The following is a 19,262-nucleotide window of genomic DNA, read 5'->3' on the forward strand; positions in this document are numbered from 1 at the left end:
TTGGTTTCCCAGACTTAAATGTTACCAGATGCAATGGTATTATTCTGGAAACGAACTATAAAAGTGGTACAACTTCATAAGATCCAAAGCAAATTAATGTTAGGATGACTCGAGTGCTTTGTGAAGACTTTATTACACATGTTGAATTGCTGACATGACTAGAATTTCTTGAAGAGAGAAATCCTGGAGGTTTTCTGAGTGCTTCCTAGCCAATGTTGCATATGAACTCCGATGGCATCCAAATACAAGCTGCTCCTGCCATGGAAGCCAACCACCTTGCCTTCGGTGGTGGTCGAAGTGAAGAAGGTTCCAACTTCTTCTCCAAATGGACCATACTTGCCTCTACTGGTATAGAAAGTCAGTGACTTTATTATCTGAGGTCGCTCATTTTTACTAATGCAACCATAGTAGCCGGATATACAAGACAGCACTTCATGTGGATAGTCCAATTTTATCTGCAAAACATTAATCAATCACAATTACACTTCAATCAATCCTTTATTGAACAATGAAGATTAGGAGGATTGAGGAATACGGATTACGTACTCGATGTGGAGCAGTTCCTCCATTGCCTCCATGCTTAACAGACCAAATGAACTGACCACTTCGATCATACTCAATCTGCATTGAGCAGATTCCTTCTGCTGATCTTGTCAAATGTATCTGCCTAATCCCGGTGAACACTCCATCATCCCATGCTCTTCCTCCATCTCCGCCCCAAGGCCCCGGCCCACATGGGGCCGGTTCTTTTACCACCCCACAAGCAATCTGCCAGAAAAAACATAATTACTTACATAACAAGCAGTTAACCTTACTCCTCTGTCAATTAGTTTTCGGTTGAATGTGCTTACCTCTTCAACTGGTCCTTTGTTTGTGCGTAATAGTTTGCTAGACCAGTGAGGATGATCTATCTCAGTTATGGCCCCTGCAGGTTCCTTTGGGACTATAGCACCAGCAGACTCCTTTGGGACTATAGCACCTGCAGGTTCCAATGGGACCATAGCGGTGATGGCTTTATGAGGAGAATTTGTGAGGGCCAAAGGCGGTGATGTCTCAATACTAGTCTTAGTCTCTACCTTGACCTTTCCTTCTATGGCATGTACTCCAATAGCATCTAAGAACAAACCTGTCCTCCCATGAATTCCAACAATTTTTCCTTCTCTGAGCTTAGTGCTGAATTGGGTTCCTTGTTCTTCTCCATATGGCCCATGCTTCTTCTTCGTCGTCTGGAAGCTCATTGACTTGATCACATTAGGCCCCATCCCCATTGCAGGACCATATGTTCCTGTGATGTGAGTCAATATTTCGTTCGGATAATCAAAGATTATCTGCAAGAGAATTGTAACATGTAAAAACGGTATTAGTAACTATGCAAGTCATACTTGAAAAGAGATACTAGTATAAGAACTAACTGACCCTGTCACTTTTATATCCTCCAGCTCCTCCATGTTTGGCTCCCCATACAGCTTCACCATCGGAATCATACTGAACCTTTATATATACAACTCCGATGTTCCTGGACAACTTGATTTGTCGAATACCTGAATAAACTCCATCATCAAACACAGAACCACCACTTCCTCCCCAAGGACCATATGTTACCACACCTTCAACTTTTGAAGGAAGTCTCTCAATACTTGGAGTCTGAAATGAGAAACTTCATGTTATATAGTTAAAATTGAAGAAAAAATAAAAAGGCAAAAAAAAAAAAAAATTGATCTTACAGACTCACAGTGTTAATTACGTACCTTGCGTATGATTCCATCACTACTTGAGTCTCCAGAATTAGAAAACTGCCTAAAGAGCTTGTTGGGCACTGAAGCTGCAGGGTTTGTAGTAATGGGATCATCCTTGGGTCTTATAGCGAGAAACACATCACAGTTTTGGAGTAGTGAGTAGCCAGCAGGGATGTCAGCGCCACCAGTCATATAACTGTACTGTGTGTGAGCCATAACTACGCTGTAGTGGTTTTGATCATTCTGAATCGGCTTGAGGTAAGCTCCTATTGCATCAAGATACCAGCCAGACCTCCCATGAAACCCAACAATTTTGTTACCAGTTGTCACTGGAAGTGAAAAATAGTTTCCTTGTTCAATTCCAAAAGGTCCATAAGATCTTTTGTTGCTCTTGAAAGTAAGCGATCGGACTGATACTGTCCCCCATTCACTTATCTTGCCATAATACCCATGAATTGAAGTCAAAAATTCCTCTGGATAATCAAGCTTCACCTGCAGTAGTAATATACAATTAACTAGCTAGTTTGTAAAGTATTGTTAATGTGCATGTGACTAAAATGACGGCTAACCTTGTCTGTTTTCCAGCCTCCATTTCCACCATGCTTGTCTGACCAAAATGAGCACCCTTTGCTATCATACTCAATCTGGATGGAGTCAATCCCAGAGCCATGAGCTATCACTAATTGCCTTACCGTTGAGTAAACTCCGTCATCCCACATGAGCCCAGTTTGGCCTCCCCATGGTCCAACTGATACCACTTTCTTCTCCGGTTCCTCAAAAGTACTCTGCGGCAAATTTAATGTCCAAGTAGTACTGTAATTATTAGTTACTTACAAGTGAACAAGAATTTCAATAAGTAATGAATGCATTGCAGAAGACATATAGTTAGTTACCATTTCGGAATAGTGATCACTGAAAGAGATGGAAAGCTAAGTGAGGCTGTGGATGAATGAAACTAAATGCTAGCTGCATTGAAAAGAACGATGTCAATGGAATGAGGAATTTATACGAAGTATAAAGTGTGTTTATATAAAATAGGTAGCTTGGAACAGTCTAGAAGAAGCTAATTCTGTTTTCCACTATGGAGCGAGGGGCACCCAAGTTAAAGAATCGAATTATTCAAATCCTGTATTCCTGTATGGTAAAGGAATGGTATGACCTCCATATAGACAAAAAGAGTCTCATCTTTGCTTAGCTATAGCTTAGCTAGATAGCATTTGTTTTTTCTGCTTCCATCGAAACGAATTCATCGAATTGGGAAACAGAAACCGGCAACCACTCACTCATGATGAATTAATATTGGAAGCTTTTCTAATCTGCGAGTATAGGAAGCTAATTTTCTGGTTATGGCTTATTATAATGCATGAGGTAATTTAGAAACGCACACGTATGTACTCTGAAATCTCTGATATTCCTACTTGATTCTATTCCATATCATGAATCGTTCCTTTCAGAATTTCTCAAGCAGGAAATGTTCTACTTTTTGGCAGTACTGGTTTGCTTTTCAACATACCACCAAGAATCTAGTTAGTACTCCATTTCCACTTGCCAATATATTGACCACAGTTTTTGTCCACAGTCTAGTTCAAGAAATAAATCATAGCTAGCTAGCACACAATCCAGGATTTTGGTGCTAGCTAGCTATGATTTATTTCTTGATATTTCGATTTACCGCACCTGTAACATCGAGTTAATAAAAACATTTGATAACAAAGACCAGTCCGGGTTCATTGTTTCATATTCACTCTAATGCTCTATGAAAGTCAGCGTATCAATTATTCTGCAAATCAATGTCTGATCATAAATTGAAGAGAATTGATCATTGACTTCTATCCATTTATTTTAATCAGTACATTGTCTGCAATTCCATTATGTAAATCAAGCTTTTAGTTCTTACTATAGATAGATGTACAGCTTTCGTATAAAAGCTAGTTAGGATTTGTATTGTAAACAGATTATTGAATACATTCAGATCGATTCCCATATTCTTCTTCTGTTCTTTACATATATCAGAACAGAGTATTATCATTCAGTGAATAGAGAGATTATGGAATACAACTACATATAGAGAACATACTTGATGAGACAAAATAATAAAGTTTACCCTAGTAAACAAATTCTAATCTGGCTTATCTAGCTTTATGATTACCATCCGTATTTTTCTCTTTTTTTTCATCAATGAGAACTCAGAAGTATGGATATGGCCACATCCAAACATATATTATCATCCTCATCTAGCATGGACTCCAAAGAAGGATCAAAATTCTCAGGTAGTGAGGCAAGAAGAACTGCAACCTTGTCTTCCTCCGTGATCCTCACCTTCGAGTCAGACAGTTCCTTCAGCATCTTGTTGAACTCCTTAATATGGTCCTCCGTTGTTGTATTTCCACCCTTGGTGAACCTATGAAGCTTCATCTTGAGGTTGATCCGCTTTGCCGAAGTTTCTACATTACAATTTTCAAGTTTCTCCCAAACCTCCTTAGCGGACATTGTCTCACTTGTGTTAGTAGACTTGATCTCCATCGATAAATAGCACCGAATTATAGAACAAGCATAAGTATCAAGCTTACACCACTCGTCTTCCTCCATATTAGAGGGTTTTCCATCCAAAACAAATTCCAAATCGTCCTCGGCTAAGATATACCTCACTTCACGTTGCCATGTCCTCAAATTGTTCTTCCCATCATATTTATCGATTTCATCAATTTCATGCATTGTGGATTGACGTACTTCTTGTACTTTGATCTCTCCCTAAAGCCTAGATATTACCCTATAGTACTGATCTGTGGCGCAATATATATATATATATATATATATATATATATATATATATATATGTTCTTACTCTGTTTCCTAATCTTTCTTGCAATGCAAAGTCTGTACTTATAACAGGCTTAGGTAAAGAACCTTGATGAAGAAGAAAATCAGCAAACTTTTAAATTTTCTTTTACTATCCTTTTCAAAAAACGAGAAACTACACATCATCCTCTATCAAAACAAGTAACTAAATCACAGCATGGATTTGAGATACTCCAAGTAAATCATACTTTGTAATAATATATTTTTCCGTGGGAATTAAAATTCATGAAACTTATCTACCAGAAAATCAATTTGAAACCTTTGTAACAAGGGAAAGTTTGAAATTTTTAAGTATTTGTACTATTGGTCAATCAACATAACCACAATCGTCAGTGTTGATGCTAATGGTGTTGTTGCTTGGGTTGCTTGTGTCGATTTATCTAAACTAAATATTTCAAACCATTGGCCAAAAAATAAAAAAGATTTCAAACTAAATAAATAACCGACTGAAATAGTACAGTGCTGGTTTCTTTTAAAGACAGTGATGGCTTCGTAATGTACCTCACAACCTTCAGTTTGAAGTATCATGAAAACTGAAAACTTCCATCATAATGTTTGGAATACTAATAATCCGAGGACCGTAAAATATATTCATAATGCCACTGGCAATTAGCTGCCAGACGCATTCAACCTAAGTGAGCATTCTTTAGAAATTCATATTCCTCGCTTTCTTCAGCTCCAGTTTGGGACAGTGATTCAGAACATGTCCAATTTCATGACAGTAATGACACTCTACAACTTTATGATTTCTTGATTTAGAAGACCCAGAGGAACTCTTTGATCCACCACAGGAACCCTGATCTTTTGTCACCCCAGCTTTAGCTTCAGCATTCCTATTCTGGTTTCTGGCCACTGCATTCCTATTGTCATTGAAGAGGAGCATTTCTTCGACTTCATAACAGTCTACACTGTCCTTCGCATACAGCATGCCCATCACCAAATTATTATACTTCTCAGGAAGCGACGCCAGAAGAATCGAAACCTTGTCTTCCTCACTCAGCTCCACCTCAAACTCCGAGAGCTCCGTCACCCTCCTGTTAAACTCCTCAAGATGGTCCCGCAAACTGGTAGTGCTCTCATCCATCCTCATCTTGTAAAGCTGCATCTTGAGACTGATCCGCTCGATGAACGATTCCTTCTTCAAATAAAGCCTCTCAAGTTTCTCCAAAATGTCCTTGGACGACTTCTCAGCCACCACTTTGTTCTGGACCTCTTCGGACAAATAGAATCGCAGAATCGAGCAAGCTTTCTCATCAAACACCTTCCACTCGCCTTGCTTCATAGAGTCCGGCTTCCCATCCAAAGCTTCCACGACGCCCTCATATCCAAGGATATCACATACCTCTACTTCCCAAAGCCTAAAATCACCCTTGCCATTAAATTTCTGGGGCTCCCTCGATGGACCATTGATGTAATAGTCCAGGTCTGGTTCGTATTCCGGGTAGTAATGGTGGTGCCACTCAGACATTTTCACAAAACACCTATAGTGCCAAATAAACAAACGTCAAATTAAAATGTGGTGAACCCACTCAGACATTTTCACAAACACCATGAGGAGTGCACTCGATGTTGTCTAGCCATTTATTTTTTTTATCGGTGCAAATGCACGTCGGTAGTTTGACTTCTTTTCCAAATCAGCCCCTCAAATTCAAACAAGGCTTATGTGCTAATGATGATCCAATTCACTACGAAACCAACATTACAAAATTGAAGTGCTATTTCCTATATTTTCATTTTTCACACACACAAAAAATAAGAGATAGAGAAAGTCCCTTTTTTATATAAAGGGAGAATTATCATAGATACCTGAAGAAGAAGACTCCGGAAAGGTTATGTGAGTCGGCGACGGTCCTCGCAGATTGTGCTGCCGCAGCGACGCTCTAGAATTGCTTTCTCTCTGCCGCACTGCGTTAGACTGACCAGAGACCTCGGTCTTTATATGGGTAACTGAAACCTAGTGACGGTTAATTCAAGACAATTGGGCCAAGCTTGCAGGCTTAGATATTTCACTGTTGGGCCGGGCTTAGCGTATTAGTTTTTCTGCTTCTGTATTGTTTACATAACAGAATGTCAGAATCTACTCCATTCATTTCAAATACTATACTCTAATGCTTTCTAAAAAAAAATAATAATAATAAATAAATAAAATAAAAAACTATACTCTAATAATATAATCTCATCATTGATAAATCACGATTTTTAGAATTTTTTCTAAGTGAAGGTTTGCAAAAATAAAATTTTCTTATACTTTTTCCAGATTTCCAACCTCGAAAAAACGTAAAATGAAAATTTTAAGTCGAGATTTTTTAGGTTCGTTAGTTCTAAAATTGCTCAAAAACCATGCCTTACCAATGAGAAGAATTTGGTGAGGTTTAATTTTCGTCAAAAACCATGTGTAGTACACAATTTTTGATGAAAATTATGGTCTCCAACAAAAAAACATTTGGGTGATTAGTAATTTTCTATATTTTTAAGTACATTTAAGCTCGCTTGCATGGGCTCACCCTTCTCTCTCCATGATTTCAATGAAAGGCGAACGAAAAGTACTTCTTCCACTAAACATATTTACTTTAGGAAGTAAGCTCTATGATCTCTTTATCATCCTAGAATTGCTTCAGCAATTACAAGATATTGCTCGCTCTTGTTTGCTTCTCATGGTTGCTGCTGATTTTTAGAACAAACGTTCAATTGTCACAATCTAATGAAAATCAAATTCGAAATTAGCTAGCTACATACATTCAGTCTGATTGACAATTGAACATGCTTTAGAACAAATTCTTATTTCTCTTCTTCAGCTGCAGCTTGGGACAGTGATTCAGAATGTGTCAAATTTCATGACAGTAATAACACTCTTTGCCTTCATAATTTCTCGAGTTAGAAGACCTGGAACTCTTCGAACCACCACAACTCTGATCTTTTGTCACTCGAGCTTTAGCTTCAGCATTCTTACTCTCCTTATATAGAAGCAAAGATACGACATGATCAAAAACTACACTGTCCTTCCCATACATCATACCCATCACTAGATCATTATACTTTTCAGGAAGCGAGGCCAGAAGAATCGCAACCTTGTCTTCGTCGCTAAACTCCACATCATACCCTGAAAGCTCCCAGACCCTCCTGTTAAACTCATCTACATGCTCCTGCATACTAGTAGTCCTCTCATCCATCCTCAACTTGTAAAGCTGCATCTTGAGAATTCGCTCATTAAATGAGTTATTCAAATAAATTTTCCCAAGCTTTTCCAAAATCTCTTTCGCGGATTTCGCTGCCATGACTTTCTGCTTGACCTTTTTGGACATATAGAACCGAAGTATCGAACAAGCTTTCTGATCAAGCACCTTCCACTCGGCTTGCTTCATGTAACTGGGTTTCCCATCCAGAGCTTCAACTAAACCCTCAACGGCTAGGACATCACATACCTCAACTTGCCACATCTTGAAATTGTTCTTTCCATTGAACTTCTCGACTTCCCATGATGGAGCGTTTAGATTATAGTCTTGGTCGCATCCTAGTTGCGGATGCCAAATAATGCAAATATCGTCGGAGGAAACTGGTTCAGGCATTTTCACAAACACCTTGTAGACATGATAACAAAACCTAAGTTTAAATCACCACAGTCCCAATGTTTAAGGTTTAGGGTTTAGCAAAATTCACTATGAGAAATAAGCACAGAAGTGATTATAACGAATCAGAAAGAAACTTACAGATTTAGAAGAAGTCTCCACAAGGTTATGCCATGACCAGTGCTCTCTTTCTTCCTACGTAGTACTGCAACTGCAAATCCTTCGTCAAATCACAAAAAGAAATCGTCTTGGGCCTGGACTGGACCAACCTCCTACTGCGAATGGGCTCTCACCAATTGCAGTTTTGTTATTATTTCACTTTCAGCCCAACCCAAACTCTACTTCTGGCATGTTCAGTTCGGGCCTCACGCTCGTATATAAGATATAACTAAAGCCGTACAGCTGAAATGTGGATCATGCTGATTCGCACCGACGTAAACGGAACGGAGATCTGAGTCAAGTGAGGGACCCACTACAAAGTAGACTAGATACTAGAGGGAGACAGACGGCCATGAACGGTGGCCCGTTACACGTTCCTTACTCGTCGTTCAATGATATCTCAATTTTTAAACAAACATTTTTCACTTGTGCTTTAAGTTTGAACCAAGATATAGAAGAATAATTAGGTAAAATTCTTAAACTTTGTCCAGTGTTTATGTTGTATTTTCTTTCTAGTGACTCCTAATTAATTAGGACAGTTCATTAATCTTGATTTATTTACTTTAGTAAAGTCGCATTAAACACTTGAACAAAAAGAACTCATCTCGTGATAAATAAGCCAATAAGGATAGTGAGTCATCTTCCTTCTTTATTTCTTTTTATCTTTTGACTTATAAGGTTGTATCGCCTTTTGCTTTGGTGATGACAGCTTCTATCAATAATTTCTTGTGCTGCCTTTCTTTATGAAGTGGTGATGATGATTGGTCTGATTTGAATGTATCAAATCTTACTTTATATGACATGTTTACAAAATATGACCCCCATAAGTATATTATAAGTCTTGTGCATAAATACAGGTTATCTAATTGAAAAACATCAGTCATCACTGTCTTCTCCCCTCTATGATTTCATGCTTCAGATTCAAGTTATACTAGAAATAAATCTTAATCACATGGCCTTTGCGTAAAAAATACCAAACTCAAGAACAGAGTGATTGCTTCTGCTACATATTGAAATCATATATAAAAAAAACCACGAGAGAGTTTCATGGATTGCCCACATGTTACAAGGACCCCCGTGCCTCAAACATTAGGGTAGGTGCCCTCCCCGCACTAGATGAACAACAAATAGTAAGAGTGGAAATGAAGGAAACTGTCTAAAGGGAGTGGACCAGACCAGCGTCAATGACTTTGAACATTCATCATGTTCCTGCAATATTTGGGCCGCTGTCTTGGTCTCCTTCCTTCTTATCCAACCTGCTTTATTGCCTTTTCACTATTCAGGAAGATGTGAGAAAAAGAAACTAGTAATGCAAATGTAATCCCGATTTCTAATTGTTTGCCGAATACAAGTATCAAATGACGTGATATTTGATATGGTATAAGATATACTATGATGTTGGATATTACTTTGTTAGAGTTGATAACACTCCGACCGACGCTGTAGACGTCATATTATATGATGCTCAAATCTTATATAAAAGTTTTAGATCTCAAACAACAATGTTTAAAACTATAATTATTAATATTGTCAAGTTCAGAGGTGACGGTGCAGAGACGGATGAGGGTTGGTAATGAGTCATGGCCAAGTTCCAATCAGTCCACCACATTTGGATTTAAACATATTTAATTAAGCTCATCTTCTCACCAGAATGGTTGGCTTCGATAAATACTACATTTAAACGATTTGATATGCAAAGGATTTGTTATCAGACGCGTAAGGACATATCACATGGCCATCAGACATAGACAAGTCTCTCTGTCTTTGGCGTAGATATAGATATCCAGCCATGCATTATCATGTCACACAATTATAATTTGAATGGGGTTGGCACAACAAACTAACAAAGGCAAATAGCGCAATCGAATGGGCTCCATTTTCAGAACTACTATACACAAATTAACAAAAGGCAAATGCACTGTATATACGGGCATGGAAAGCACGAGAGCTTGTTTTACATGCTTTTGGGAATTGAGAGCATGTGGTTTTATCATGCCCACATGATCATCATCTTCCTAATCCATCTCACCTGCTGGGATTTGAACACTGAGCTATGATTAATCACTTTAAACTCGAGGTTTTTTACAGTGCATGTTTTGAATCGTTAGATTAGTTCAATGTGTTAGAAACACCCCGTGAGTGACTAGTAATTAATTAATCTAGCATCGATCTCACATTTCTGAAATTTCACATATATATGGTAAAACTTTTGAAGTTCAAAAGTAGAAAACCAATGCTGTCCTATAGTGTTGCTTTTTACTAGCTAGAACTTGGTATAGTTGATATTTTGTTTGACTATGGATCTAACAGTCAGTTTAAGATTTTGAACAAATTGATACTAAAATAAACAGTGTGACCAGAGTATTGTTTATAAATTTGGTAGTAGCAGTACAATAGTCAGTACAACATATTTGAAACAAGAACTCGGTGGTTGCTGTCAGCCTCTGCAGAGTTGCAGAGTTATAGATCAGAAAGCTCAGAGCTTCTTCTTCTCTCTCACTCTGCCATTCAAATACATTCCACCGTTAAAGCTCTCCCATTTCAAATTTCCCTCCACAAAATGGAAACTCACTCGGTTTCCAAGCTCTTAGCTTTGTACTTGGTGGCCGCCTTGTTTGTGGGTTCTGAGCTGATCCAATGCACCACTGTGAGCTATGACAAGAAGGCCATTCTCATCAATGGCCGGAGAAGACTACTCATCTCCGGCTCAATTCACTATCCTAGAAGCACCCCTGAAGTACACTTCACTCACTCTCTGTCTTTCTTACTTTTGTCTGGTCTTTTTGTAATTCTTGTGAAAGTTTTGGTGATTTGTTTGTGTGAATACTGAAATGGGGTGTATTAAATTGGTGCAGATGTGGGAAGGTCTTATACAGAAAGCTAAAGATGGAGGGTTGGATGTGATTGACACTTATGTTTTCTGGAATGGTCATGAACCTTCTCCTGGCAATGTACTATTCTGGGTCTCCACATTCTCTTACTTCCTTCTTATCAAGTTTCAGTCTTGAAGTTTTACTATTGGTTTCTAATTTTTATTTTGATTTTTCAGTACTATTTTGAGGGGAGATATGATCTTGTACGGTTCATAAGGACAGTACAGAAAGCAGGGCTCTACCTTCATCTGCGAATTGGACCTTATGTTTGTGCAGAATGGAATTTTGGGTACAGTACTGGTTCTTATTTTCTTTTATATATTAATTCTAGACTTTTATGTGAATTCTGTTACTGTTAGAAGAGTAAAGGGTTCATATCAGATTTATTTCTTTAGCTCAATTTTCTTTTTTCTTTTTTTGGCAAAAGAAAAATTTCTTATTTTGAGTGCTTGATTTGACACAGAGGATTTCCTGTTTGGCTAAAATATGTTCCTGGAATCAGCTTCAGAACAGACAATGGGCCATTCAAGGTACTTCTCTACTCCTTTATCTTCCCACATTTTCAAGATTTAATGTGGATTTGAAATTTATAAGATTTTCCATTTTATTTTTGTTTTGAAGATGGCAATGCAAGGGTTTACCCAGAAAATTGTCCAGATGATGAAAAATGAAAGGCTATTTGCATCACAAGGTGGCCCCATAATCCTTTCTCAGGTAAATTGATTCTTGATGTATATGCTTGTAATATATTTGAATCTTATGAATTCTTTGTGGTATATTTTTAGCACATGTTATCTAAGCTACATTTTCCCCAAAACTCATGAACTTGTTTGGTTAATTGTGTATATGCAGATTGAGAATGAATATGGGCCAGAAAGCAAGGCACTTGGAGCTGCTGGTCATAACTACATAAACTGGGCTGCCAAAATGGCCGTTGGAATGAATACCGGAGTCCCATGGGTGATGTGCAAGGAAGATGATGCCCCCGACCCTATGGTGAGCTATTTTGATAGTTTCAGTTTTCTCGAATACTTAATTAACATTTGGTTCAAGAGTTCAAATCCTGGGTTTGATCTAATTATTATATCTTGGTGACAGATAAATTCATGTAATGGTTTTTACTGTGATGGTTTCACTCCCAACAAACCTTACAAGCCTACTTTGTGGACTGAGGCTTGGAGTGGCTGGTAAGTGTGATCTTACCATTACCTCTGAAGTTGATTGATTTTCTCTGCAAATTTAGTCTTCTGATTTCTGCCAACACAACAAAAATGATTAGGTTTTCTGAGTTTGGCGGCACAGTTCACCACCGACCTGTTCAAGATTTGGCATTTGCAGTCGCTCGCTTCATACAGAAGGGTGGCTCATATGTTAATTACTACATGGTTGGTTTCCTTGTTAATCAGTTCAAATTTCAAGACTAGAATGTGCAGTGAAATTTTGAACCTCACTGTTTATAGTCTATGACAGTATCATGGAGGTACCAACTTCGGACGCACTGCTGGAGGCCCATTCATTACAACAAGCTATGACTATGATGCTCCAATTGATGAATATGGTAAAAGTCTAAAGATTTCATCTTCATTTCCAATATTCCAAGTCTTTGAATTTTTGAAATAAATTTAATTTCAGAAATCATGCATAATTCCTCAAGAATTTCTTGGCACACTGGGATTTGGTTATATATTTGAGCTCTCAGTTGGAACTATCTGCTTAACCGTTTTCAGGTTTGATCAGAGAACCTAAATATACTCATCTGAAGGAGCTTCATAGGGCTATTAAGCTATCTGAACATGCTTTAGTTTCATCTGATCCTACTGTTACTTCATTAGGAACCTATCAGCAGGTGGGACTTTTCCTATACATACTTTTTCTGTTAGTAGGAAACTTATCACTATAATGACCTTGCAGAAAAAGTTTACATGTGGTATGGTTATCTTGCAGGCTTATGTATTCAATTCAGGACCAAGAAGCTGTGCAGCTTTTCTCTCGAACTTTCATATGAAATCTGCTGCAACTGTGACTTTTAATAACATGCACTATGATCTACCTGCTTGGTCTGTCAGCATCCTTCCTGATTGCAGAAATGCAGTATTTAACACTGCAAAGGTAAGCAAAGATGTAGGGCCCATATTGCAATCTTCATTTGTTTTTAATAGCAGTTTGCAAAACTATGATGAGTAATCTTTACATCTCTCTAAAGTTACTGATACAATGCCCTCGTTTCATCAAGGTGGGAGTCCCAACTTCACGGGTGCAGATGACCCCAACCCACAATCGTTTGCTTTATTGGGAGACTTATGGTGAAGATCTTTCCTCTCTACATGATAGGTCGAGCATATCAACTATTGGACTTCTAGAGCAGATAAATGTCACTAGAGATACCAGTGACTATCTATGGTACATGACCAAGTGAGTGCTGCGCTTTCCTTTCAATGAGAAAACAATGTCGTAGTAATTTCTTCCCCAAATACATCATCTGTGATCATACTTGACCTTTCCCGTTTTTTATGTTATTTAGCATTGAGATCAATTCATGGGAGTCTTTTCTCCATGGAGGAAAATGGCCGACACTTACTCTGCAGTCAGCAGGTCATGCCATCCATGTCTTCATCAATGGACAGTTCTCAGGTATGTCAAAGCATTTTTGTTCTACCACAGAAAGTGAGCAGGAACTTATTGTTCTATCTGATTCAGGCTTCAAATTTTGCATCTATCTTGACTCCAATTTGAACATAATTACAGGTTCAGCCTTTGGAACTAGGGAGCAGAGGGAATTTACATTTACAAAACCAGTGAACCTTCATGCTGGAATAAACAGAATTGCACTGCTCAGCATAGCTGTTGGACTACCGGTTAGTGCCCTTCCTACCTCAACTTTCAGATGGGGCAGCATGAGCTGAACCAGTCTGCAACAATAAATTTCAACACATACTGTAGAAAATGAATCCCATTAGTTAACTCAGTCACTCATGAAGTTTTCTTTTGTTGTTGAAGAATGTTGGGTTGCATTTTGAGACATGGAAAACAGGAATCCAAGGTCCAGTTTTTCTGGATGGTCTTAGCCGGGGAAGGAAAGATTTAACAATACAGAAGTGGTTATACAAGGTCAGAGAAAGAGTTCCCCCTATATTTTTTGGCACTTGATATTGTATTCTCTTTTTTCTCAGAGGTTTCAATCTCACAGAAAACTCTTTCCAAACAGGTTGGCCTAAATGGAGAGACAATGAATTTGATCTCTCCCAGTGGAGCCTCATCCGTTGATTGGATCAGAGCATCACTAGCTACTCATAACCAGCAGTTAAAATGGTACAAGGTAAGGATACCAAGACAATGAGGGAGAGAGGAAGAACAGGAACACATAAACAGCTATTTGTGGTAAAAATTAGTACAAGCTAGAGTAACTGTTGGCTTTGTATGTGCAGGCCTATTTTAACGCACCTTTAGGAAATGAACCATTGGCTTTGGACATGCGGAGCATGGGAAAGGGTCAAGTGTGGATCAACGGGCAGAGTATTGGAAGATACTGGATGGCTTTTGCTAATGGCGACTGTAGTATGTGCAGTTACACCGGGACATACCGGCAGACAAAGTGTCAACTAGGCTGTGGTCAACCAACCCAACGATGGTAATGCCTAAAACTACCGAACTCTCACGACAAAACATGAATTCTTCTCCGAGTCGTCAAACAAATTTTGGTTTCATTTTACAGGTATCATGTCCCTCGGTCCTGGTTAAAGCCAACAAAAAATTTACTCGTAGTTTTTGAAGAACTTGGTGGTGATCCATCGAAGATTACCCTGGTCAAGAGATCACTGACAAGATAAAAGCCTATCATCATCATAGAAAACATTGGCTGCACACGAAGCTAGCCCTGAAGCAAAGTATCAAGGCATATAGTTGACTGTTATTTATCATTACCTATTAGAATGGGTGTTTGGATTCGCAATATGATTCTGTATAGTAGTTTGTTACGTATAGGCAAGTGCTATTGCCTCAAAGTTCAATTAGATTGGCTGCCAATTTATACACGAAAATGACTCGAAATATGATTGTTGTTTGGCAATTTAGCAAAAGATGGAATGAAAATTATGATATCGATGCTTCTTGTTGAGACTTGTTTCACAATATACTGAATTTGAGACGTTCAAAACTTCTCAGACCAAAGAGTTGTATCCAAATTTTCATGTCAAGAAAAGAAGCATGACTGAAATTGCTTAAGGTATGAGCAAAGGGGAGGTGACTCAAATTTAACACATTGGCTGCACGCGAAGCTAGCCCTGAAGCAAAGTATCAAGGCATATAGTTGACTGTTATTTATCATTACCTATTAGAATGGGTGTTTGGATTCGCAATATGATTCTGTATGGTAGTTTGTTACGTATAGGCAAGTGCTTTTGCCTCAAAGTTCAATTAAATTGGCTGCCAATTTATACACGAAAATGACTCGAAATATGATTGTTGTTTGGCAATTTAGCAAAAGATGGAATGAAAATTATGATATCGACGCTTCAAGTTAGAGACTTGTTTCACAATATACTGAATTGGAGACGTTCAAAACTTCTCAGACCAAAGAGTTGTATCCAAATTTTCATGTCAAGAAAAGAAGCATAACTGAAATTGCTTAAGGTATGAGCAAAGAGGAGGCGACTCAAATTTAACACATTGCATTGCTAGAATATCATCTTAAAGATTCTGAACATCTTAAGCATTCACAAATGCTTCACATAACAAGGCAAACAATGGTAGCAGCATACACATAGTAAAACACTAAAGCAGTAGGAGATTCATATTCTGTCCAGATAATACTAAGCAGATGCAGTTGCAGCAGCAGCAATATGCTGGCTTACTTTGAGCACAAGCTCATCTTTCTTAGCACCAACAACCTTGTCGACAATCTTGCCTTCTTTAAGGAACACAAAGGTAGGCATTGCCTCCACAGACCAGTCCTCAGCAACCGTCTTCAGCTCATCAACATCCACCTTCAGGAATGTGACCTCCGGGGTCTTCCTGGCCAGCTCTGCCAAGATTGGGGCAATGAAACGGCATGGTCCACACCATGAAGCAGTGAAGTCCACCACAATCTATTGAAACAGGCACCACAATAATGCACTTTAGTAATTAAACGGAGGTAGCTTAGGTTAAGTAAAGTATAAAATCAGAGGGCATAACACTAAAACAAGGTTTTGAAGTCATGTGCACATCACAAAAGCAGTCGCACAAAATTCTTTCTATTTAGAGAATAAACCACTTTCCTGTTCTTGAATTCCAAAACTTGTCCTACTCAATTTGTTGCCACAAAGTCCATCTACTAACATTGACAACAAAGTGAGTAGTTAATTCAATCGGCTAAGCCATATTTTTCTATTGTCGAAAACAAACCCAATTCTTGTTCTTGTTCACCGAAACTTGACCTCATTTGAAGCCACAAGTTCCATCTATTGACATCGGCTAGGTCAAATAATGTACAAAATCATTTCTAAAATATAGGAGGGGGCCAAAACCACAGCCATATAACCCAGATTTCTAAGCAACTATAGACATTACAAAGCAGCGTCAGACAAAAACTCATTGTACTAACCAAAAAAAATTCCAACCAGAAAATGCAATAAACCCAATTTTGCTCCTAATTACCAAAACTATCCTAAATCTGTAGCCAAAAATTCAACATCTTCAAATACAAGAACAGCGGAACATAGACAACAAGACAGGTATGTAAATCCAGTCAGATTAACTTTACTCTCTAAAATAAAAATTGGCAGCAGATAATCTGGATTGAAATCGAGAAATACCAGCTTCTTGGTCTCGTTTCCCTTCGTGAGCTGTTCGTCCCAAGCCTCAGTGGTGTGGCAGGCGATGACTTGTCCCTCTTCTGCGGCCATTTTCTTCTTCTCCTTTATTTTTTTCTGCGATGAATAAGAATACGGGTGTATATATATAGCCCACGGCCGACCTTAGTCGAGATGTAAAATTTAGGTGGAAGGATTGTGCCGTGACGTTAACTACTTTTCTCTCTTGGAAATCCAACAAGAAGCCCAAAACGAATAAAGTCAGGCGGTGTGGATGGGGCTCGCTCACACCGCAATAACCACGCACGCACGCATGCAAGTCACGTGTGACGTATCTGCCCCTGTACAAAGGTAGGTTCAACGTTCAATTCCAACTGCATTTTTTCTAATTAAACGTCACGTGTGACGTATCTGCCTCTATAGTCTATACAAAGGTAGGTTCAACGTTCAATTCCAAATGAATTTTTTCTAATTAAACGGGTCTTGGTATAGTTGAAAGTTGAAAGACTTTCAATTCTTTTTTTTTTTTTTTAAAGAAAAAGAAAAAAAGACAACACAACTAGACTCTAGTAGCTTCGTGCAAAATTAGTTGAAATGTAACTATAAAATTTCATTTAGATAGTCAATTGAAAATGCTTTAGCACCAAAACAACTAGACTCGACACGTTAAGTCTTGGTATAGTTGAAAGTTGAAACTCTTCTTCTCCTTTTTTTTCCTTAAAAAAGAAAAAGAAACAAGTAAAAATACTAGACTCAAGTAGTTTAGTGCAAAATTAGTTGAAATGTAACTATAAAATTTCATTTAGATAGTCAATTGAAATTGCTTTAGCACCAAAAAAGTTACACGTATTTAACAACTTGTGAACAACATAATCGAATCATAACTCAACAATAAATTAAGTTTGCATGTAAGTTAAAGAATTTCATATTGATTTCTTCCGACATTAAAGTCATAAGAGTTCCACATACTGTCTTTTAAAATCGGAAGTGCGGAAATTTTGAAGGATTCTCTCAAAAAATTTTGGTTAACTTAATAAAAATTAAATTACATTAAGAAAAATAATGTTATATACAATAATAATTTTTAATTTATCCTCATTTCACACATCTTATAATATCAGTGGGATTTGAACAGGTGTCAGTCATATATGATATAAAAGATCTTATTAAAATATGATAAATTGCATATAGAAAGACAAGACAACCAAGAAAATGATAATGATTAAATTTTGTTTAGTCCCTGTATTATCACGTTGTCATCGTTTCAGTCCCTGACATTTTCAATTAATCTAAAAAGTCTCTAACGTCACAATTTTACTCTAATCGGTACAGTTCGTCCAATTGGTCCGTTTGTAGGCTTATGTGGCAATAAAATGTTGGCCAACTCAGCGCCACGTAAGCCTTCCTAATAGCAAAATGTCCATAATGTCCATGGCCTCTATTATGGGTGTTTAGCCAGACCCCATACCCCTAATCCTCAAACAAACCCTAAAATTCAAATTCCCGTTCGTTGCTCCCAACCCCGTAATCCACAAACCCAGAAATCTGATTGCGTTCCCGTAGAAATTCAAAAACCTGAAGCTAGAAATTGAAATTTGGGTGCAATAGGGAAGAAGAATCGCAGCCTGATTTGAAATAGAGGCCGACATCTAAAGGTGGCGCCATGGTGGTGAACGACAGCGACATCTGGGTTCCTCGAGTTGTAGGAGGCGAAAAGGATGACATCCCTGATTATGGTGAGTACTGAATGCGCCCGATTGGCCGCATTTGTTATCCGATTGAGTTAGGGTTTAGGTTTCTAGGGTTTGTTCGAAAAAGTTGGGGTTTTAAAGTTCTGGGATTTCTGCTCTAAAATATCATTTTCGAGTGATTGGTTTGTGATTTTGATGATATGGGTTGAAGGAATTGATTTATAGGGTTTAAAAAAAAAAAAATTAAAATTGGGGCTTTGTGTGCTAGGTTGTTGATATTGGGGGTTTTAATATTGGGTTTTAGGGCTTAGGTTGACCAAGTTGTTGTTGTATATCCTTGTATAATCTGAGATTGAGGTTTTAATATTCAAATTTGGGTCGTAATGGTGTGAGTGGTCCCAGTAAAGAGTAATGCAAAGAGTAAATAATGATGGATGATGGGTCTTCCATGTGTGAGTGCAGTTGTGAATATATGTGTGCTGGGGACCTTTTTTTTTTTTTTGCCCTTTCTGTTTTTGCTTGTACCTCTTTATCGAGGCAAGCCAATTGGTTGTGTAGACTTTATGAGGACAGTCTTTACGTTTTATGG

General features: G+C 38.1%; 3 protein-coding genes across 4 annotated transcripts; 1 reads left to right on the forward strand and 2 right to left on the reverse strand.

Moving 5' to 3' along the window:
* Window positions 1–19: 19 nt before the first annotated feature.
* Window positions 20–2,726, reverse strand: LOC112171974 (jacalin-related lectin 3). The gene is made up of 7 exons (XM_024309114.2): window positions 2,630–2,726; window positions 2,306–2,521; window positions 1,749–2,228; window positions 1,417–1,644; window positions 852–1,328; window positions 547–768; window positions 20–455 (listed from the first exon to the last, which is right to left on the reverse strand). Exons 1-7 carry the CDS (start codon window positions 2,630–2,632, stop codon window positions 159–161), a joined length of 1,923 nt encoding a protein of 640 aa, XP_024164882.1. The 5' UTR covers window positions 2,633–2,726; the 3' UTR covers window positions 20–158.
* A 7,958-nt stretch (window positions 2,727–10,684) lies between these two features.
* On the forward strand, window positions 10,685–15,307 carry LOC112171973 (beta-galactosidase 5). Of its 2 annotated transcripts, XM_024309113.2 has the most exons (18): window positions 10,687–11,057; window positions 11,176–11,271; window positions 11,370–11,482; window positions 11,657–11,723; window positions 11,815–11,907; window positions 12,046–12,189; window positions 12,292–12,380; window positions 12,473–12,578; window positions 12,664–12,751; window positions 12,921–13,039; window positions 13,138–13,302; window positions 13,427–13,605; window positions 13,715–13,824; window positions 13,939–14,048; window positions 14,191–14,301; window positions 14,399–14,509; window positions 14,619–14,821; window positions 14,906–15,307. In XM_024309113.2, exons 1-18 carry the CDS (start codon window positions 10,881–10,883, stop codon window positions 15,018–15,020), a joined length of 2,196 nt encoding a protein of 731 aa, XP_024164881.1. In that variant the 5' UTR covers window positions 10,687–10,880; the 3' UTR covers window positions 15,021–15,307. The 2 variants fall into 2 exon arrangements, with proteins under 2 accessions (XP_024164879.1, XP_024164881.1); XM_024309111.2 differs by having other exon boundaries at window positions 10,685–11,057; window positions 13,715–14,048.
* Window positions 15,308–15,838: 531 nt separating this feature from the next.
* On the reverse strand, window positions 15,839–17,143 carry LOC112171976 (thioredoxin H-type). Its single transcript, XM_024309115.2, has 2 exons — window positions 16,986–17,143; window positions 15,839–16,277 (listed from the first exon to the last, which is right to left on the reverse strand). Exons 1-2 carry the CDS (start codon window positions 17,073–17,075, stop codon window positions 16,002–16,004), a joined length of 366 nt encoding a protein of 121 aa, XP_024164883.1. The 5' UTR covers window positions 17,076–17,143; the 3' UTR covers window positions 15,839–16,001.
* Between the last annotated feature and the right edge of the window lie 2,119 nt (window positions 17,144–19,262).

The sequence above is a fragment of the Rosa chinensis genome, chromosome 6 (assembly GCF_002994745.2).
Source record: "Rosa chinensis cultivar Old Blush chromosome 6, RchiOBHm-V2, whole genome shotgun sequence".
Classification (NCBI taxonomy): Eukaryota; Viridiplantae; Streptophyta; class Magnoliopsida; order Rosales; family Rosaceae; genus Rosa; species Rosa chinensis.

Excerpts from the sequence above, each read along its gene's own strand:
- LOC112171973 (XM_024309111.2), top strand. The coding sequence starts at position 10,881 with ATGGAAACTCACTCGGTTTCCAAGCTCTTAGCTTTGTACTTGGTGGCC. Across the intron at positions 12,381-12,472 it reads ACTGAGGCTTGGAGTGGCTG|GTTTTCTGAGTTTGGCGGCA; the intron begins GTAAGTGTGATC and ends AAAAATGATTAG. Across the intron at positions 14,510-14,618 it reads AGCAGTTAAAATGGTACAAG|GCCTATTTTAACGCACCTTT; the intron begins GTAAGGATACCA and ends TTGTATGTGCAG.
- LOC112171974 (XM_024309114.2), bottom strand. Across the intron at positions 1,645-1,748 it reads GTGATGGAATCATACGCAAG|ACTCCAAGTATTGAGAGACT; the intron begins GTACGTAATTAA and ends TTCTCATTTCAG. Across the intron at positions 769-851 it reads ACAAAGGACCAGTTGAAGAG|ATTGCTTGTGGGGTGGTAAA; the intron begins GTAAGCACATTC and ends TTTTTCTGGCAG.
- LOC112171976 (XM_024309115.2), bottom strand. The coding sequence starts at position 17,075 with ATGGCCGCAGAAGAGGGACAAGTCATCGCCTGCCACACCACTGAGGCT. Across the intron at positions 16,278-16,985 it reads GAAACGAGACCAAGAAGCTG|ATTGTGGTGGACTTCACTGC; the intron begins GTATTTCTCGAT and ends CTGTTTCAATAG.